This window comes from Diadema setosum, chromosome 1 (assembly GCF_964275005.1).
Source record: "Diadema setosum chromosome 1, eeDiaSeto1, whole genome shotgun sequence".
Classification (NCBI taxonomy): Eukaryota; Metazoa; Echinodermata; class Echinoidea; order Diadematoida; family Diadematidae; genus Diadema; species Diadema setosum.
Genome location: NC_092685.1, coordinates 20388477 through 20409426, shown reverse-complemented (window position 1 = coordinate 20409426; position 20950 = coordinate 20388477). Strand labels below are relative to the sequence as shown.

Sequence of the window (20950 nt, the reverse complement as noted above, 5' to 3'; positions counted from 1 at the left end):
TGTGGCAAACTCACTGACAGCCTTCAATTTTAACTTTGCTCACCTTCTATTCACCGCCAACACAGGAAAGCGGATTTTGTGGGCCTGCCAAGTACGCTTGCTTCACTGAGACTTTGCGAGTGAAAGCCGCGGACTATAATCTCTCCGACAAAATAAATTACTTCCTGACATGTTGTTCAGACTGCTGTAAAGCAGGGACACACGCAATCTCTGCTTGTCACTTCTTATTGGGGTTGGCGCAACTATCAGCTTAACAGATCACAGTACACATTTCTCTTCTAACAGATGTGGCATGTGCCTGCAGATTGCTGTCAGCATCCAATTGGTCTAGCAGAGGACTACGACAAGTATAGTGTCAGATGATGAACAAAAGTTCTCTTTCTTCTTATCGTCTGAGAGCTGGAACTCAATCAAGGTCATTTTCACTTGAGACTTTTAAACAACCACGTAACTCATAGCAACTACAATTACCATGGCAACCAGTATAGACAGACAGCACCTGATTGGTGACTGCATCAACAGTTTACATTGCTGATATTTCTAAGATATCCCTTACAACAGGATGCAATTAAGTGAGCTAGTCTTTTACTTTTGAAAGGAGTAAAACAGGAGTACTATGGAACAATAACTGAGGTATGCCATGTACAATATTATATTCAAATCCTCCCCACTAGCTTTTGCTTCAGATTAACATGAACTGAATTTCTTCAGTGAATACAAATAAGTAGACAAGACTACATTACTGATGGGAAATGTAACAAGAGTCTTTTCCATTACCTGCAGTGAATATCTTTGGTGTAATGGTATTTACCTAAGTGTTGATATAAATGCCTTTTTCTTTTGACAGTTGTTTCAAGAAAGGATTTAACACTAGAAAACTATGATAAAGTCATTGCTGTAAGAATCACTGAGCAAAGAATCATTATGTATACTTACATCTAATGATTTACCATCACATCTAAATAAAGTCATATAATTCCTTTAAATGATAATAAATAAGACAGAACAGAAAGCATTGGTAATATTGTGTATATGGGCTTCATATTATATCAGCTCATTCGTCAAAACTAATATCAATATAGTATTAGCCTATGGTAATGTAGACTTGTGAATGATTAGATATTATAGCTTTTTATAGTTCTATATATGATATACAATGATACACAAATATTCATCTATGAAGTCTTTATACTGACACAAAATATGGCTCTGATATTCATTGACAGGTAAACATTGCACGGTCATTTCTACATGTGTTTTCCTGATTAAAATACATCATAATTTCCATATTTCTTTACCATATCGTCCACATACAACAACCCATATACGGTGTGACATCATTTTTGCATACTAATATAACAAAGTCATACTAATCTTATGATCATCCAAAGAATAACTCAGAAAAACATGAATATGCCTGAATATACTACAGCTTCCAAGATATGGGTACATTCTATTTCAGCTGAAATGGGCCCTGTCAAATTGTTGGTTTTTTCAAGACTTTTTTAGGACTATTTGGACAGCTCTGGACTCTTTGCACATCACTAGCCAGGTTTTTTTCATGGTGTTCATCTAAAACTGGAGGCTAAGCTTGTCTCTTAGTCAGCCAGTCCAATTAAAGGCTCATTGTTTGTGACTAGAACAACATGACCCTTGTATCCCAGTCATTAAATTTTTGCCCTTTGGCTCCTTCTTGGACAGATAATCACAGCAATCATAATCTGGGTAGGTGTTCACATCTTCTCAAGATGACAACTCGACGCACTAGACACTGAAATAACCATTTCTTCCCAGCTGGCCAACTGCCAATGCAGCAAGTTCACCTGTTTTTTTTTTTATTTTTTTTTTAATTTTATTCCCAAGCCCATTTCTTGTTACCTCCCATAAATATAATCCTCATTTCTCATCACCTCCAGCAGAAATAATCCTATCACCAATTTGGAGCAAGGGCACTTGCCAATATGCACTTGATGTGAATATCATGTGTATGATTTTTGGTTGTTCTCACTTCATTAACCCACATCTTCCTTGCAGACTTTTGCATTCACAGGTTATCACTTATTTAAGAATGACAACAAAATGGAAAGAGGCTACCAAAGAAGAATACCGTTTGAATAGTTTCTATACAAGCTCTAGGGTTGCTACACCACTGGAAAAGTAAGAGCCGTTCATTGTACCTAGCATGCTGATATACACAGTGGATGGAAGCTAGCAGGGCCTGTTCAAGCCTATTCTTGTTCAGAGGACTCGGTGTCGGCCGGAGGCTGGTAGGAGATGTGCTCATTGCCCGAGTCCATGGTTCCATAGGCATGGTGCTGACCTCTGACCCCAGTGTGACCCATGCCCTGACCCTCACCGGCTTCGGCATCCTCTTGCAATACCTCTGGCACAAAGTCCTGTGGGAATAGAGGGGAAACGAGATACAAATGAAAAAAAGGTTATTAAATGGGATCAAATCCCTAATCATGTCCATATATTGTGACCTGCATAATTGATTAGGCCATCTCACAGTGCACGGGCCTCCTTTCCAGTTCGCTTTCAGCCGTAATGGGAGAAAATCCCAGAGCTGGCACTCCAAAGTACACCCTGGTGCTTGAATACAAATCTGACATCAAGGACTTACCAACCATGCCATAAGAATGGAAATTTCTTGTGGCATATAATGGCCTTGGGAAAAAAAAAAGAAGCCTTTCCACAAAAGCTAGAGGAAAATATAAGCTGGCATGAATGCATGTCACCCACGCACCTTCCTGGCAGTGAGACTTAATTCCCCTTTGCCCGACCTTTTGTAATGACTTTTCACCACCAGCCTGCCAGATTACACATCACTTTGATAACAATTCAGCCATTTTGTTGTAGTTGATTTTTTTTTAACATCTTAAATTACAACGTTCTACATATATATGATACAAACAAGCACCAAATCGTTCAACACGAAACGTGCTGATCTTTGACAAGTACTTTGTTGCTGCCCATTTCAACTTCAGCGTTATCAAAAAGTTTCACTGCAATGTATTTTTTTTTTCTCTCATCCACTTCAACTCTATGCACCATATCTATTTAAGGTTCACAACAAAATAAATGGATGTCATATTTAGAATTCTAATCTACACTTAATACACACTTTGTGTGCCACTGTACCAGTTGCTGCTCATTTGCAAGACCACAGAATATCTTATACACCTGCTTCAGTCCTTCTGATCATGGAATCTTACATGCCTGAAGATCTGGGGACTTGCAGAATTCAATTTGTGGTAGACTCTTTGAGGAACCAACAGTTGGAGGTCACAGAACAATTACACCACGGAACAATTGCACCACATCTCAAGGTGTATCATAATGAGATATCACAGAGAGCTCAATCTCATCTCAAGCAAATGAGTGAAGTCCATGAAAATGGAATGACTTTTCACCACCAGGAAGTCAAGGATGTCAGCCTGGATGCTTTACATTTGCAACTAGAAATGTCGCTGTGGTTATACCCCCGCCAAACAACATTTCATAAGCTTTGGTCAAAACAACATTTGATAAGCTTTGGTCAAAAAACTGAGGAAGTAGTTAAATCCGCAAGATCTTTCCTTGATCTTCTGCCATTAATATGCCGTTACCATGGCAACGTACTTTCAGGTACTGTCGAAAAATGCGTCTTGCACATCTACAACCAAAGGCACACATCTGTACCAAGTTTCATGGAAATTGGGCAAAAACTGAGGAAGTAGTTTGCAACACAAAATTTTCCATCATTTTGGCTCATAATATGTGAGCTGTTACCATGGCAACATACTTTTTGTCACTGTCAAGAAATGTGTCATGCTGACCTATATCCTAAGACAAACATTCAATATGAATTCCATGAGAATTGGAAGAACACTGATGAAGCAGTTTTGCCATGAAGCATTTTGCCCTATATTTTACCAATAACATGCCGTTACCATGGCAACGCACTTTTTGCCACTGCGGAAATATGTGTCTTGCACATTAACATATTCAGATGAACATCTGTACCTAATTTCATAAAAATTGATCAAAAACTGTGGGAGGAGTTCGCGACGCAAGATTTGTACCCATTTTTGCCCATAATATGCCGTTACCATGGCAACGTACTTTTGGGTACTGTCAAAAAATACGTCTTGCACATCTACAAGCCAAGGCACACATCTGTGCCAAGTTTTATGGGAATCGGTTGAAAACTGAGGAAGTAGTTCGCGACGCAAGATTTGTACCCATTTTTGCCCATAATATGCCGTTACCATGGCAACGTACTTTTGGATACTGTAAAAAAATACGTCTTGCACATCTACAACCCAAGGCACACATCTGTGCCACGTTTTATGGGAATCGGTTCAAAACTGAGGAAGTAGTTCGCGACGCAAGATTTGTACCCATTTTTGCCCATAATATGCCGTTACCATGGCAACGTATTTTTGGGTACTGTCAAAAAATACGTCTTGCACATCTACAACCCAAGGCACACATCTGTGCCAAGTTTTATGGGAATCGGTTGAAAACTGATGAAGTAGTTCGCGACGCAAGATTTGCAACGGACCGACCGCCCGACCGCCCGCCCGACCGCCCAAACGACCGACCGCCCGCCCGACCGTCCGCTGATTCCTATATACCCCCTTCAAACTTCGTTTGGCGGGGGTATAAAAACTGGCATGCATTAAAACACAAAGCACCATCCACGATTGCATCAGCAAACGTGAATCATACAACATATCTTATCCTGTAGTTTTACTCTGATATGTTCAGTCAAACCTGCCCAAAGACCACCTGTCTATAGTGGCCACCTGCCACATACAGCCACTAATGAAAATTCCCCCAAGAGGAAAGCCACGTTAAAGACCCTATATGGCCACTTTTTCTTCTTTCTTGGGTGGCCGCTATAGACAAGTTTTACTGGATTAAAAAAAAAAAAATAAATCCCCTAATTCTCTCATTCTGAGTAAATGGATACCTCTTCCTTCCCCTTTAGAACCAGCATGTCAACCTTTTTCTTTTCATTTTATCTGTTCATCTAATTTCTTTCAGACCAATTTGACCTCACATCTCGTTTCTCCTCACACTTGGCCTCTATCTTCTCATGTCCCCTCCCACTTAATACTGTTTGATGCTTTTTTTTCTCTTCTTACCTCCTCACTTCACTCTTCTCCTCTCTTACTCACTTCTCAGTCTTGTTTTATTGCAGTTTTAGAGAAAAAAAGAAGACTTTTCCCCTTTTTTCATGCACTGCAAACTACATAAGTACAGAAATCCTTACTACTCAAGTTTTCTCCATGCCTTTACTCGTGCCTCGTGGTCATGTCAGCATATTTCACTTTGTTAGTCCAACCGTGTTACTCTCATATTCTAAGTCCCCAAGGGTTGCTTCCAGGAGGATTTTTATCATCTTTCTTGTCTTTTTTTTGCATGTATCATATTTTTCCATGGCTATTTGCCCTTTCAGAGTATTCACCCCCTCCCCTTTTTGGCAGCAATAAGTGTTAGTAGAGGACTTGAGAGAAACAGGAATTCAGCTGGGATTCAGTGACTAATGGGCCACAAATGTCATTCTTAAGTGGCTGAATTAAAGGGGGATGTGGGATTGCCCGTGCAGTGACACGTGTAGTCAACATGGGACAAGGCTCGTCGAGATGTTTTCCACGTGCTTTCCTGCTCGCTCTCAATGCCCTGCATTTCTCAACGGGTATGTCGATCCTGTGTTCGACGGGGAACAGCTCTTGTCGGCTCACAGCCCAACCACTTTCAAGCAACGATTTTTGGCTGATATGAAAAAATCAGTTGAAAAACGTTGCAGAACAGTTCTGCTAATGTATATCAAAGGATTAATCAATTACACGTTCATCAGTATCTGACATTTTGAGAGGGGAGGTCTTCATTTCGATGAGTTACAAGATGTCATATCCAGCGCTGCACACTGACACTGGTCCGACGGTTGGACCAGTAACCCTTTTAGGAATGGACCTGTAAAAAGTTTACAAACTGGGTACCTACTGGTCTGACAGGTTGGACTAGTAGAACAAAAAATGGGTAAGTGCGTAGCCCTGTTATATTGTGCACATTTTCTGAAATAATGTTCAGATTTAAAAAGTTTTTGAATGGCTCAATTATTAAACATAGGAGTCTTGAGTTGAAGGGTCTAGATGAGAACAATATCAAGAAGAGTAGATTAAATTATATCATGTACAGTATTTTTAGTATAGTTCTACAGATTGGGAGGTCTTTAATTAAAGAGGTTCCCTGTGAATACTCTTCAAATCCCCCCACTTGGAGAGAGCTACACTTTCATTTTGGGCCTCTCTGACTTCTTAAGGGAGTACAACAACAACAGCAGCAGCAAAACAAGGACTGACTGCATGTCCTATGATTGCAAACTTCATCTCGCACAGAGTTCAAATCTGTCGGGACAGACACATCCCAAAACTTATCACCCTAAATATCTCAGACATTCTCTATTTCCAATATCCAGCACAGGGCAGAGAGATGGGGGGAGAGGACAAGTGTGGAGGGGGGAGAAGGAAGAAGAGTGAAAAAAAAAAAAAAGAGAAAGAAAGAAAGAGAGGGAGAGGGAGAGATAAAGAGAAGGGGAGACAGTGAGTGAGAGTGACAACCTAATCATAGTGTTGAGCCCTGACAAAATAAAAACTGGCTCACCAAGATTCAAAGTATCCCAATATCAAATTGTGGGAGAAAATGAGAGACAAATCAAAAGAGGTAGGTAGGTAGAGAGAGAGAGAGAGAGAGACGGAGAGAGAGAGAGAGGGGGAGAGGAGGGGGAAGGGAAAGGGAGAGGGAGAGAGGAGCAAAGAGAAGCTGGAGAGAAACAGATTCATTTCAAAATACAACTCTACAAACTGAAGCCCCCATATTTCTCTGGCTCTTGGATTTCCTCCATATATCCAGCTTTGAGAGCCATGGATTGCGGCCAGTGGATCATTATGAATGACTTTTATATTGAAGCATCCACAGATGCAGCGGTGGACCTCAATGGGTAGTCCATGCAACGCTGCATATCGCAGGGTCGTCAACATTCACACACCAGATCAGGGAGGTCACAATGAGCGGCCAGGGAGACACTTGTGCGTCGCATCCATCTCAATGCCGTGAAACTTTCGCGAACTGCCGCTGGCACTCGGTGCATCGTGTAGTCAAAACCTTTCACGTGCATTTCGCTTTCAATAATCTTAGCACTTTGCAAACTTCACAATTTATTTTCTGCAGATGAACATTTCTGGTTTACATGTGATATTAATCATCAAATCGGGGAGGGTTGTACATTTTTTTTTTGTTATGACAGGAAAGAAACATTTGAGTTTCCACAAAGCCTTAAGTGGAATCGGGGAGACTTGGCAACTATATTATATTGCTATTGGCTTAAGCAATTTTTTTTTGAACTTGATGTAACTTTGCAGATCCTATTGACCCCCAGTTCTTGTTGAAGGCAAAATTTAGGTGCACATCTGGGGTGCATTTCATGAAAGTCTTATGAGAGACTTTACAAAATGGATTTAACTTCTCTTTGAAAGTCTCCTCATAGCTACATATGAGTGACTTCGACCATTCTGAAATTTATGTAAAGACTTTTATGTGATGATTTCATAAAACGGACCCCTGGACTGATTATCACGCATATCAAAATGGCAATGCCATCTCCCAAGGAATTAAAGTGTCAAATGAATCAAAAAGCAGTCCCCCTTCGACAAAGGCTGCATGATTCTCAAATGGTTATTGTTTTCAGTATTGATTACTGATAAACAACTATCAGATAATCATAATCATTTGGCCACTCTACCATTATAAAGTAGCTCTGTAAAAGAACTAAAGCGTAGTTTCAGTCACATTATGTAACACAAAGAAGTCATACACTCTGAATTTGTATGATGAACGAGTCAACATTCTTGCAGTCTTGATATTTCTAGATACCCGAGAGCTGGACAGGTGGTTCGTGTACCAACTTTGGAATCACAAGGCATCAGGCAGTGAAGCCCATCTCTCATAAAGCAGTGAGCTCATCATTTTCTGTCAAAGCATATTACTTCTATTCCATCTCGAAAGTAAAGCGAGACTGTCAGAATTCTGTGGAGAATGGAGAATGTCAACAATGATATTCTGCTCACAGAAATTAATATCAGGACAAGTGACTTTTGTTAATTAGAAACTGTTGAGTCCCCAGTGTTTAGGTAGGCTCAGGTTGATGTTTAGAGTTCCAAGTACTGTTGTGGCTTTAAGTGTGTGTGTGTGTGTGTGTGTGTGTGTGTGTGTGTGTGTGTGTGTGTATGTGTGTGCATCTGTGCGTGTGTGTATGACTGGGTGTGTGTCAGAAGGATGGAGTTACTCAGGAGATGAAGACATACTATTTTCTTTTTTGGAATAGATGACAATCATACTGCATCCTGCCAAAAACGCAAATGTCTTATCAAGTTAATTTCAAGAATCATATTCTGCATTAATTTCCTCCTATATAATATTAATAAAAAATGAATGTGAAATAAGATAATTTTGAAATATCATGTCAGAATAATGAAGTTATTAAGGAGATGAAAACATACTGCTTTCTTTTTTTTAAATAGATGACAGACACACTGCATCCTGCCAAAAACGCAAATGTCATATCAAGTTGATTTCAAGAAACATATTCTGCTTTAATTTCCTCCTAGTGCTTAACAGAGTATGAGGAATGAAATACCATGTCAGTCTCTGCTCTGTAAAAGCCTTTGTTTCAATGTACACAATACTGCATGGAGCACCCAATTAGTTGATTTACTGTCAGAGGCTAAAAATGAATATAATGAAAATATGAATGACCAAGAGAGAAATAAAAATGTCTGCAGCATTAACCTGTTGAGGACGAGTCCCGAGTATACTTCGGCAAAGCGTCTATGGGAAATGTGTGTTGTAGCAAAATCAAACCATCCTCAACAGGTCAAAAATAAGGGAAACTGGAAAGAAACTGGGGTGGAGAGAGAAAAAAAAATGAAGAGAAAGTAAAATGCACTTCACAAGTGCAACATTAGCTTCATGGCTGAACCCAATCAAACATTGCACATAAAATGCCCCCACGGTTCACTCAAAACAAATCACACACATTTTTTTTTTCCATTATCTGCAGCTTGCCTCAAGATGGTACAAGAATGTCTAATTTGAAAGATTGATGGGAAACTTGATCCATTGGCTCCATCAGTTATTCCTTTTTTTCCCCTCTCCACCATAGCTTAACATGGAAAAGGTCAACACTCGCCACTTTGGTAAAAAAAAAAAAAAAAAAATCTAAGGAGGCTGCTCATCTTTCATGATTTCAACATTTCTTACAAAAAAAAAAAAACAAAAACAAAAAAACACACACCCAAAAACACAAGAGTACCAGCATATCTCTCTTCAAATTGTTTTTTTTTATTGCCATTGCTGTTGTCTTAAAAAAAAAATGTAATACAGTTATAAAATACATGAATTACCTATATAGTGTAATACACAACAAATATTCCTACAATGTCTGAAGATGCATATATTCATCACAATGTGGGGACTATAGCTTGCTGGTATAAATTCAAGGCCTACATACTAGTGTTTTGAAAAAATAAACAAGAATTTGAGAAAATAACTAATAATTATTTCATACACAAAGGTCCATTCCAGCCCCAGCATTTATCTGTCACCTTCCATATTTTGATGCATCTAACTGGCCCTTGTGCCTTCACAGTGAAAAAAGGAAAGAAAATAATCAATTTGTTTTGTTTCTGAGGGCCAGCAAAAATTGGAATGACCATGCCTCTCCCAGGGCAGGGTAATATTTGGACAGTAATGAGAAAGAAAGAAAGAAAAAAAAAATTGAAATGAATTTCTAGAATTCCAATGAAATTCTCGTTATCAAGACATTGCATTTGATTGGGAGAGAATCAATATCAGAAGTCATAATCTTTCCTGGTAGAAGTCTGCCTGCATCCAAAGTACATGTAGTGTTGTTCAAGGATTACTGCACACCACACCTAGCACATACCATGAAATTGATAAAACACATAATCTACAATTATCATAACAGGAGGACTTGCAGTGAACAAATAAAGAAGTATGTAGACAGACAGGGTAGGTGACACATGGACCTTACCACAGGGGTGGGGGTGGGGGTAGTGGTCAACATCTAGGAGCACCAAGAAGTTGAATCGCCATGTCAGCAGGACTATAACACTATCATTTTACATTGGACATGTATCTGATCACCCATCCCATCCATCCCAACATGCCCACCAATATAACTTTGTAATTGTATTACTTTGGGAGTATACAGTGAGTCTTTTTTCGATGTTGAAGGCTTTTAGTTTTTTTTCCCCCTTACTTTTAAGAGGAGTATAAGGGACTTATAGCAGGCAAAGGAGGTAAAAGTGGTCCTGATTTCTGAATGTGCCATGTAGGAGGGTACAAAGCTGACTACAGCATGGATGAAAACCGGAACGAGTAATAAAATTTAATACATCCCGCTCTAGATTGTGCTTTCTATGGATTAAACAAATAATTTGGGCTGAAGGTGTAATGGAAGTTGGCTGAAAGTGTAGGTCATGTGTTGAAATGTTTTCTTTGTTCGAAACCACTATAAGATTTATAATCCTTATGACCATCAATATCAAGTATTCAGTAATGTTCCCTGTCTTCAAACCTTTGATAAAATATGAATAAAAAAAAAAGAATCATAATTTTCAACCATGCTAGATTAATTGCACCTTTAAAGGTTTCATGCAGCTGCATTCAGCTGTAAGGCTATTATTTTCACTAAATATTCAGTTGAACCTGGTGTTCTCAACCGCAAAGTGGTACACCTCTTAAAATACACATGCTAAAAAGTCCAAAACATCTGCTCCAAGATAATTCCGTACACGTGCGGGCAGAGGGTGGTGATATCCCCTTGGCTCTAAATCACATTTCAGTGGCAGACTCTATCACAAAGTGCCCTTCTACATTTACCAACTGTGTGAATTTCATCTGGAATGCAATTAATCTGGAGGCTAGAAAACCAACAGAACTGGCGATAAAAGGAAAGAATACAAAGTGTCAGAAAGAAAAAAAAAGATAGATAGATAGATAGAGAGAGAGAGGGGGGGGGGGAGAGATCAAATGGTATGCAGAAAAAAATGAGATAGATAAAAGTAGAAATATGACATATTTTGAGGGATACAGGATAAAATGCAGAATAAAGAAAACACACAATAACAATGAAGAGACATCCCAGACACTAGTGAAAAAGTGAGAGCAGAGGGCATGAGAGAAAGAGAGAGAGAAAGAGAGAAAGGGGAGATAAAAACAGACAAAGGAGTGAGAGAGAGTTTGGGCTCTAAACAAAGCATGGATGGACAAGGTGCTGCATAAAGTGCTTGCCTGACTGCTCATGGCAAGTGAAAATCAAAAAATGTTATCTCGAATTGGGCAAGCAAAAAGTTTCGAAGCCACATCTTTTTTCACTCCCTCCCTACCCCCTTCCAGTAAACCCACAAAGTCAACCATACAGAAGCCTAAAGACAATGATTGTTTAGTGATGCAACACACTTTTATTTCATTTCAGCAAATTTCCAACACTTACGTAAAGAAACCACACTGCAATGCAACACCAACACTGATCGAACCAAGTTTGTTACTTCAACGCATTTAGGCGAATCAATGTGCGCTGTTTATTCAAATGATTGCTTTTTATTAAGCCCTTGACATACAAGTGATTTTCTTACATCATTTTGTTATATTTTTGGACTTTGTTTTTGGGCAAGTAGAAGTCATGTTCGGGCAAGTGTTCTGCAATAATTTCAAAATCTGCTTGCCTGACCAGGCAAGTGGTGGTATGTAGCACCCTGATGAAATGTCATCCATCCAAGTAATACTGTGGAAAGTAATTGATATGATGCATACACCTGTTGTATGAGGTAACAATTCATTCCCTCCATTCTCCTAAAGTCTAAGCATTGTAAACTTGACAGTAATGACTCACTTGTAAAATAACCCTCTTAGGAGCACAAACTTAATATCATATTGACGTTCTACCAAACATGTCACTATTAGGACCAAAAGATTTAAATGCAGATTATTTCTAGATTAATCACATACAAGTTCCTTGCCTTTTCACCTTTGGCAGTGCAATGTGATATATACCTCCACTGACCGCAGAAATGCAGTTAATAGATAGCTGCAATCTGTATTAGCATACCACACTCATAATTTTCCATCATCCAGTGATGGTGAAAAGGAGATTGAGTGGGGTGGGGTGGGGTGCTGCTGAGGGGCAGAAAATCACAGGATTATTGCCTTCTCGCACTCAGGGACTCCTTAGCAACCCCAGCTGAACACTGGGACAAAAAAAAAAAAAAAATAATAATAAACACGATGTATGCATGAAAATTATTGATTTGTAACACCGCGACAGGCTAGCCAGGACTTGACCTCTGCTCCCTGGGAGGATTAAAGGGATAGTATAGTATTTGGTAGAGATAAGGATTGGGCTTTGAACTTTTTGCGAGATACCAAGAAACCACTTATGAAATCAACATACCATTCTAGAGGATTTCAAAGTTTATTTGCGGACAGTTGGTTTTGGAATGACCGAGACATCCAAAAACAAAGTAAAACAAAGCAATCGTAATAAAAGGTGGGTCCCACCTTTTATTACAACTGCTCTGTTTTGGATATCTCGGCCATTTCGAAACCAATTTTCATCAAATACACATTGAATTCCTCTTGGAATTATATGCTCTTTCATGTTTCATAAGAAGGTTTTTCATTATCTCACCAAAAAAATGTTAGAAAAGATAAGTTAGGTCTCAACCAAAGCTATACGATCCCTTTAAAGGGATGATTAATTGCAGTCAAGATCATTGCCAAACCACCGACATCATCAGGAAAAAAGAGAGAATCCTTGGAGAGAGGCTAATTAGGAAGAGAGCCATAGATAGTTCCTAATACCAATAAGATTAGCAAAGAGAAATGCAGCTATGAGAAGAAAGGGGAAAGAGATTTGAAGGTGGGTAGGCATTTGTATTAAAAGAGCATCAACACACAATTCTACCATCTTGGACAACTATACATATAATATGCACATGCACGGCAGATCAACATAAAGACTGACCATAATTGGAAACATGTCTAATTCGATAAATGCCCAGGAACAGACAGCCAGCAAGCCACTCTTAATCAGCCGAGTAAACAAAAGACATTTTTTTTTTCCTCTCTCTCTCTCCTTTGGGTAACAATATATTGCTTTCTCTTTGTCAACAAGGGATGGCTTTATCAGATACGACCTCCCAGCAGTAGACCCCAGTATGTCAGTACATACAGACCTGATGGTGGAGAGCATCAAGGACATCAGTCTTTTGCTAATTTTGGAAAATGCAATTAAGTAATATTGCAGGCCACAGGAAGGGCAGTATTACTACAGGTTCATTTGCACGTTCACATTTGTCACGCCATTCCACAGAATAGTGAACCACACCATTAGAGACCTCACGGGGTAGTTGGTGGTTGATGATATTTGAAAGGGGCGAGGGGATGGGGGGATGGGAGTGGAAGCCGCTTAACCCCCTGTGTGCTTAAAATACGGACAGGCACAGGAAATCCCATAGTGTTGTACATACTGACCGATGTCCCTGGCACAAAAAGGGTTAATTGTGATGACTACCCCATGTCGCCCTATGTAATGCACTTCATATAAATGATTTTTTTTTTTTGGTGGTATTTTTGTTGTTGTTGTTGTTGTAATTGCCACAGCTCGTCCTGCTCTGTATTTCTCTTGTGCATTCACTCCTATCAACGGCACTGCCGCATGCATTACTGATGTCACTGCAACTCGCCCTGTAAAGATATGTGATATGTATGGGTTCAAGTGGAACAAACACTCCATGCTCTTGACTCACGGATTTGGATTGCAACGATATAGATGATGCAGTACTGGAGTGACAGTGGATCGGGGGTGGGGGCGAAGGGGGTCGGGACGAAGGGGGTGGGGGCGAAGGGGGTGGGGGATAGTTAAAGCCAGTTACAGTCATTACGGTATCAGGTCGTCTCTGAATCGCATCCACATTTGCCACAAGGTGGAAAAAAAAAAGCATGCACACACACACACACACAAACACACACACACTAAGAACCAAATGATGTGGTGATTGAGATTCATAGCTGTGCTTCCACTGTCTTACAGCTCTTTCGTCCTGAATTCATTATGTGAGAGCAGGGCACAATGTGCACACATTAGATTCTCCTGGGCTAGCTAGACAGTGTCATGTCCAACTCCTGTTGCATCTCCCGTGGTGCTCCCTTTAAAGGGATGGCACAGTATTGGTGGAGATGAGAATTGGGCTTTAAACTTTTTGCGAGATACCAAGAAAACACTTATGATATAGTACAGAGCATACCATTTAAAGAGGAATTCAAAGTTTATTTGATGAAAATTGGGTTTGGAATGACTGAAACATCCAAAAACAAAGTAAAATAAAGCAATCGTAATAAAGTGTGGGTCCCACAATCGCTCTTTATTGGATATCTCAGCCATTTCAAAACCAATTTTCATCAAATAAACATTGAATTCCTCATAGAATTACATGCTCTTTCATATTTCATAAGAGGTTTCACATTATCTCACCAAAAAAATTTTAGAAACCTGAAATTAGGTCTAAACCAAAACTATACGATCCCTTTAAGTACCCACACAGAAGATCAGCAGAAAGGGTACAAAATGTTGAGTGTCTTCTGTCCTCATTCATCTCCATTCCCCTAACTCTCTCCCCACAGTATAAAGAGAAAGGCAGAAGAGCCCAATTTGTCACTTTACTATAGAAAAGGAGCGAGAAGAAAAGAAAGCCATTAGGAGATTTATGTCGTCTCGCCGAAGTGTGTCATTTTGGCATGCCTTTAATGATTCTCTTTTAGGAAAGGAACTTCATGGAGAATGTATGGGTGTCTGTATTTGGAAGGGGGTGGTTGGAGTGCACAAATGAATGTGGCACCTTCCAGTTTTCTGGTCAGCTTCTAAATGCCACAAAAGGGTTTCTGAAAGTGGTGAGATGTGCATACATTCATTGCTTTAGTTGTCACAGTGCACCTTGTGTGATGCTGCTACCTCTCTGAGCTTCATTTTCACTCTCGTACAAATGTTAATCCCACACACATTTGGACATTCGCATACATTTCTTACTATTTCAAGCATGTTTCTATCTCCCTGACCCCACTCAGGGACTCGGATCATGTTTACATCAGATAAACAGAAACTAAAAATATCCCAACAAACATGAACTAGCATGTGCTCATGAATATTCATGACATTATATCTTCCTGTAAAGGTCATATGAATCCCTGTTTTCCCTTGTATATAAACAAGCTATTTGGAACAAACTCTTAAGTCAGGCCCCACTAGCAAAATTGAAAGTACCGGTAGTTTAAATTTAGTCTGTGGTTTATGCAAATTTCTTCTGTATGAATATGCATGACAGACTGTGTACATCAACAGACATCCAATAATATCAGTGTGTTGATACTCAAGTGTGCAAGGTATGCCTATTTCAAGACTTATTTCAGTCCACAGACTAAAGTTAGGCCATGGATTTGACTTAATCCACTTTCATGAATGTGGGCCAATAAGTCTTCATATTAATCAGTCTGTCATGTCTCAGGTTTGTACCTCAAAGCTGGCCCCATAACTTTGGAGTTGACCTGGCTCCTTATTGACCTTAGCAGGGCCTGGTGGTAATGCACTAATTGCAGTGCTAACCCACATGTATCAAATATGGTGTGAGTGCCTACTGGGCAAAGGATTTAGATTTAGTCCAATTTACTATTAGCAGACCATTTTCTTCATGTTCTTTTCCTGCAACTCAGTAGTGAACCCATTTCATTCACTTGGTGCCCACAATTAAGTTTCTAGGGCAGGAATGCACTTGGTTGTTGCTAGGTAGAGTCTTCAATCATCCCCTTTTGGAGTTTTGGTGTGGACATTATAATATTGGCAAATATGACAGGCATGCAGTTCATTATTCTTTCATACCTTCATCCCCATACTCATTTTAGACATAAATGTGAAAACATGATGGTTTATGCTTGAGTTCATTGTTTCAATGCACACAAACACACATGCAACATTTATACATACATGTAAAAAAAAAAAAAACGAACAAACAACACACAAACATATGATGGGACATACTCTATATGGAAACTGGATGGCTGACTTCTGCCAAGAAGCAGTATGGTCACAATTCCATTTGCATCCTTCCCAAAGCTCTCATCCATAAGAAGGAAATACTCATTATTACTGATATACAATTGACTTTAATAGCTTTAATAATAAAACAATGCCATGTCTTACTCTCAAATTTTACTGTAAGCTATGGTGATTTGACATAAAAAAAAAAAGCAGCTGAACTAATAGGTGGCTATCTAGTTATATTATGGATGCAAGTGACACACACAGGAGTGTGTATACATTGAATCAAGTGTATAATGAGGTATCTGCACCACGCCAGGGGCCATAAAACTGCCACCCTCTGTAAAATGGCTAAGAGCGCACTGAACAAAAATGTGCGCATAGGACTATGCCCACTATGCTTGGAACTACCATACCCAAGAAAAATGAGGCAAAAACAGGTGCATTTGTCTCGAAACTCTGATGTATATGATATCCTTAACACCTGATGACAAAGGCTACAAAAGTTTACACCTATCAATGAATTTGTGATTCCTTTAACATCTGAAGCATTTTTCCTTGATGTGAGCAGAATTTCACAGAACTTGATTATTGCAGCGTGTTCAAAATATGCAAAAACATTTACTAAGGCGATGTGTGGGACACTCCGAAACACATACACACACATACATATATATATATATATTCTATTTATTTTCAATAACGCATAATTTTCATCTTTCAGTTAGTTTACTGGTCAGGCTCAGTCTCCCAAAGACTAAAACAATCCATCTGAAACATAATTATAATGGAGGTCAATATTTTCAAAGAAAAGAATGAGAATGGTGTGATAAATTTGAGGTATTCAGAATATCTACATCCATGGTCTTTAAGAGTAGTTCCATCTGACCTGGAATATTCCCCATTATTCCAATTCCCCCTCCCATCCCCCAAACCTCAAGCTCCCTCCCCCCATCCCCTGTCACCCACGATTCATAGACTGCCATTAATATGCATTCTCTCTGTGCAGCATTACCAGTCTCCACAGGCCCTCCTCACGCCCACAGGGGGTGATCCAATTTTCAATTCATCAGGGAAGGCTTGTGGCTGACCCCTGACATGCACAAACGAATCACAGTGACTCAAGATCAACATTTCCTCAGCAACAAACCCCAATACAGTGTAGTTTTGAAAGCTGGTGAACCAATAGTTGCACAAGCTCTGTTGAGAGTTGTTACATTTTTGTGGGAAGGCTAGCGGTATCCATTTTTTTTTTTTGTCTGCTAACTAAGGTAGATATTAAGGTATTCTTGGTTTTTGAGTTGCTAGCTTTTTCACACAATATGATTTATAGACTGCAGTCAGCATCTCCGACAGTACTGTGTCAGGATTTGGGCAAAAGAGTCTCCAGATATGGTGATGAGATGTGAAACTGATTGCTAAATTTCCCTCAATCTGGTTACATGGTTACACGCCCCACTCCCCGAAGTCACAAAACAGCCCATTGCTGCCTTTGTGCGCACAAGTTTGGTGTGGCGTGTGAAAATGTGTTATCTTTACCTGGGTCATATTATCTCCGCATCACTCTCACTCAGCAAATTGCATCCTACATGAATATATCACTAGGTCTAAATCAATGTAGAATTGTATGAAATTTCCCATTTCCTTCAGTGAGCAGGTTGACACTACATTGCATAATAACAAGGAATCTCTGCATGCTAAAACTTTTACAAAACTAATGTTTTATATCTCACCAGTGACTATTAGTGGTACTGCAATGACAAATTTACAGAAATTTTCAAGACAGCCTTATATACTTCTATTTCAAAACTCTACACTGCTCTGTATGTGAAGACGACCATCTCAAGTCTCTCCTCTACAAATATTTCTTCCTACCCATACTGTCTCCTTACAAACATCCAATAAATGCACACTGATATAGACAAACAATGGCACATGAAGTCCATAAGTCACACTCATGATTCAAACGCTGTAGGAAAGGAGGAGAAAAAGGAGGGGAAGGAGGAAAAAGATTAATGTCCCCTGATTTCAATCTCTGACAGAGCTTAAACTAATGTTTGCTGACAGCAGATGATACCTTGTCTCCACTGTGTATGGAGCCTGTCTAAAGCCATTTGATTACTCTAGACACGAGAGAAAATGAGGATAGAACTGTAGCTGTCTGTTCATTGCCTTGAGCTTGGAATATCTCATCAATATTGATAGTATGCATTTTGTTGAACCATTCGTGCTCATCAAGGCAATCATAATATCCCCCCATACCCAGTCTCTCTTAATAAACCTCAAAGACGTTTTTTTTTTTTTTTTTTTTTTTTTTTTTTTATATAACTGCTTGTAATGCTATAATGTCTAAAAGAGTTCTTAAAGGTTCAACAGATTTATTAGTAGTATGTACATAACCCCAACATATATCATGACAGTGTTTCTATGTGAATGAAATTACATGGATTGAACTTGAAATTAAATGCAACTACTTTGCAGTGTCAAAGATAAGTATGAAATTACACATATACATACGAGATTCCAAACGAGCTCGCTAAAGGCAACATCATTGGAGATGTAAAAACCTTTACCATGTGAAAAGTCAAGTTCCATTAAAAGCCATCCACACCTAAATACCTTTGTGACAAGTAAAGTACCATTACAAGCTCCACACATTGAATTATCAATAATGTTATCATTTTATTTAAGGAAAAAATACACAAAACTGCTTTCAGCATTTCAAGGAGGAATAGGATTAAAATTGTGAGAGGGACAGAATACAGAAGGTCTTTTACGGACTTCCATTTGATGCAACAGATAATGAACCACTGACTGAGAGTCAAAGCAAATTTCCTTTAGACAACCAAAATGTTTGGTTGCTATGCACATAAAATAATATTTGTCATAGCAATATCAACACAAGCCCCTCTTTGAACAAGGAATCTTCTCCAATGAAAGTTAAACATCACTGTAGAGCTGGAACATATGCATCCATGTTAAAAAGTAGACTGTGTCTTTATTGTCAGAGTGCTGCATTTTATATGCATGCATCTTCTACTCGTCAAATGACTTTAAAGCTACCGGTATAGCTTTATCAAACACCTTGATATAATATCTTCAAGTTTGACAACATTTTCAGGTCAAGATGCTTTAACTGTTGATGTTTCTATTTCTTTTCTTCAGCATAGTTAAAAATTTCCCTCTTACTCATGTAAGCTAATCAGAGAACAGTCAGATTTACTGGTAATGGTTCAAGCCTAAATATCAGACAGGTGTACCTCACATCTGTGAGTATTCAAAGAAGAACATAAAGACCTCTTGAGTCACTAAATGCCTTGGAAAATTCCTCTCTCAATCTATGCCAATCAATCCAGCCAATCATGAGGTAGAAATGATCTGGGTCTCGTGTCCAACTGTTCTATTATGACTCTCTTTGCAAAGATCTCTTTTCTCACGCGCATGTTGATTTAAGTCACTAAATCATGCTGAAAATCGTTCAAAAAGTTTTGCACCTGCACTCATTCCGGGAAGAAAGGGCTGGAGAGTGTATTTTCTGCATTAAAATCAGCTTCTGCAATCCATGTGAAAATTGATTAACTAAAATTCATGAAAATTCATTAATGATATATTTTAATTCAGAGTGTTTTTTTTTTAGAGTAGAACTTTACCTAGGTAGACCAAAAAAAAAAAAAAAATCTACACTTGATCAATGATGCCCCCCACAAATAAAACAACAACCCTAAAATAAATCACACATTCCTACTAAGGGTGGCCTCTTACATTGGCTCATTTCCTTTTCAATTGTTTTCTGACTATCGAAAGTAAACTGCTAGATAATAGCTGAAAAAAGATAGAAATGGGATAGGCAGGTACTAACTTCAAGGGTGTGCACTAATATCAGATGTCGATCCATCACCCCAGGTTCATATGTATGCAAATTTCACTGAATCAATCTGGCTTCAGCCCTACACAGATAAGTACCTTGGTTCCATATATCTCTAGCAAATCAGTTACATAGCTTTGATGAATGTCTGAATAATCTCCCCCAATATTTCTGTAAACAGAAATGAGTTAATTTCTACCAAACAAATAACCCGCTCCCAAACTTGTATGGCAAAAACATCTTTTGATTGTTGTCCTACTATGGTGATTCTCATCTGTTTGCATTATTACTTTCTTTACTATTGCTGTAAAAATACAAAGTTTACAAATAGTAGACATAACCTGCACTTCATTTACACATGCAGTACGGTACATATCTAAAACCTTGTGTACAAGGAGAATAATTGACTGCTTGATCATCCAAACTGAATCTATCTCACTACTTACACTGGTACACTGCAAAATCTAGAAATATCTATCTGAAAGAAGAACATGTTAAAAAAAAAATGATTCTTTTTTTTTTGTGTGTGTGTGTGTGTCCATCATGCAAGTAGGAGTTGATACAATCATGAAAGGGAACGGGAGATTTCCAGGTGGAGGCTAAACACACAACAGCATTTTATTGCCAGATCATGTTATTCCTGGCGCTTTCCAAGCGTAAAGGTAATTTCCTGACGGGGCGGAGAGGGGAAGGGAGTGAGTCACATTTCATGATGCCTGAATGGTTTACAAATGAGGTCTGCAAAGCATTAATAAAAAAATAGGGGGGAAGGGACAAGAGAGATATTGAAAAAAAAAAAGGGGGGGGGGAGAAAGAAGATGCTATTTAGCATGCTCTTGTTGGCATACTGCTGGTTGATTTGCCACATTATGGTATAACTTGCCACGTGATCATGTACATGACTATCTGGTTCTATACCGCTA

General features: G+C 38.9%; 1 protein-coding gene across 1 annotated transcript in view; it reads right to left on the bottom strand.

The window, feature by feature from the left end:
• Positions 1 to 2188: 2188 nt before the first annotated feature.
• LOC140228055 (calcium permeable stress-gated cation channel 1-like) overlaps positions 2189 to 20950 on the bottom strand; it is a 115219-nt gene continuing 96457 nt past the window's right edge. The window contains exon 22 of the mRNA XM_072308461.1: positions 2189 to 2396. Within this exon, the coding sequence (XP_072164562.1) occupies positions 2229 to 2396 (168 nt within the window). The 3' untranslated portion in view covers positions 2189 to 2228. The remainder of the gene's footprint in view (positions 2397 to 20950) is intronic.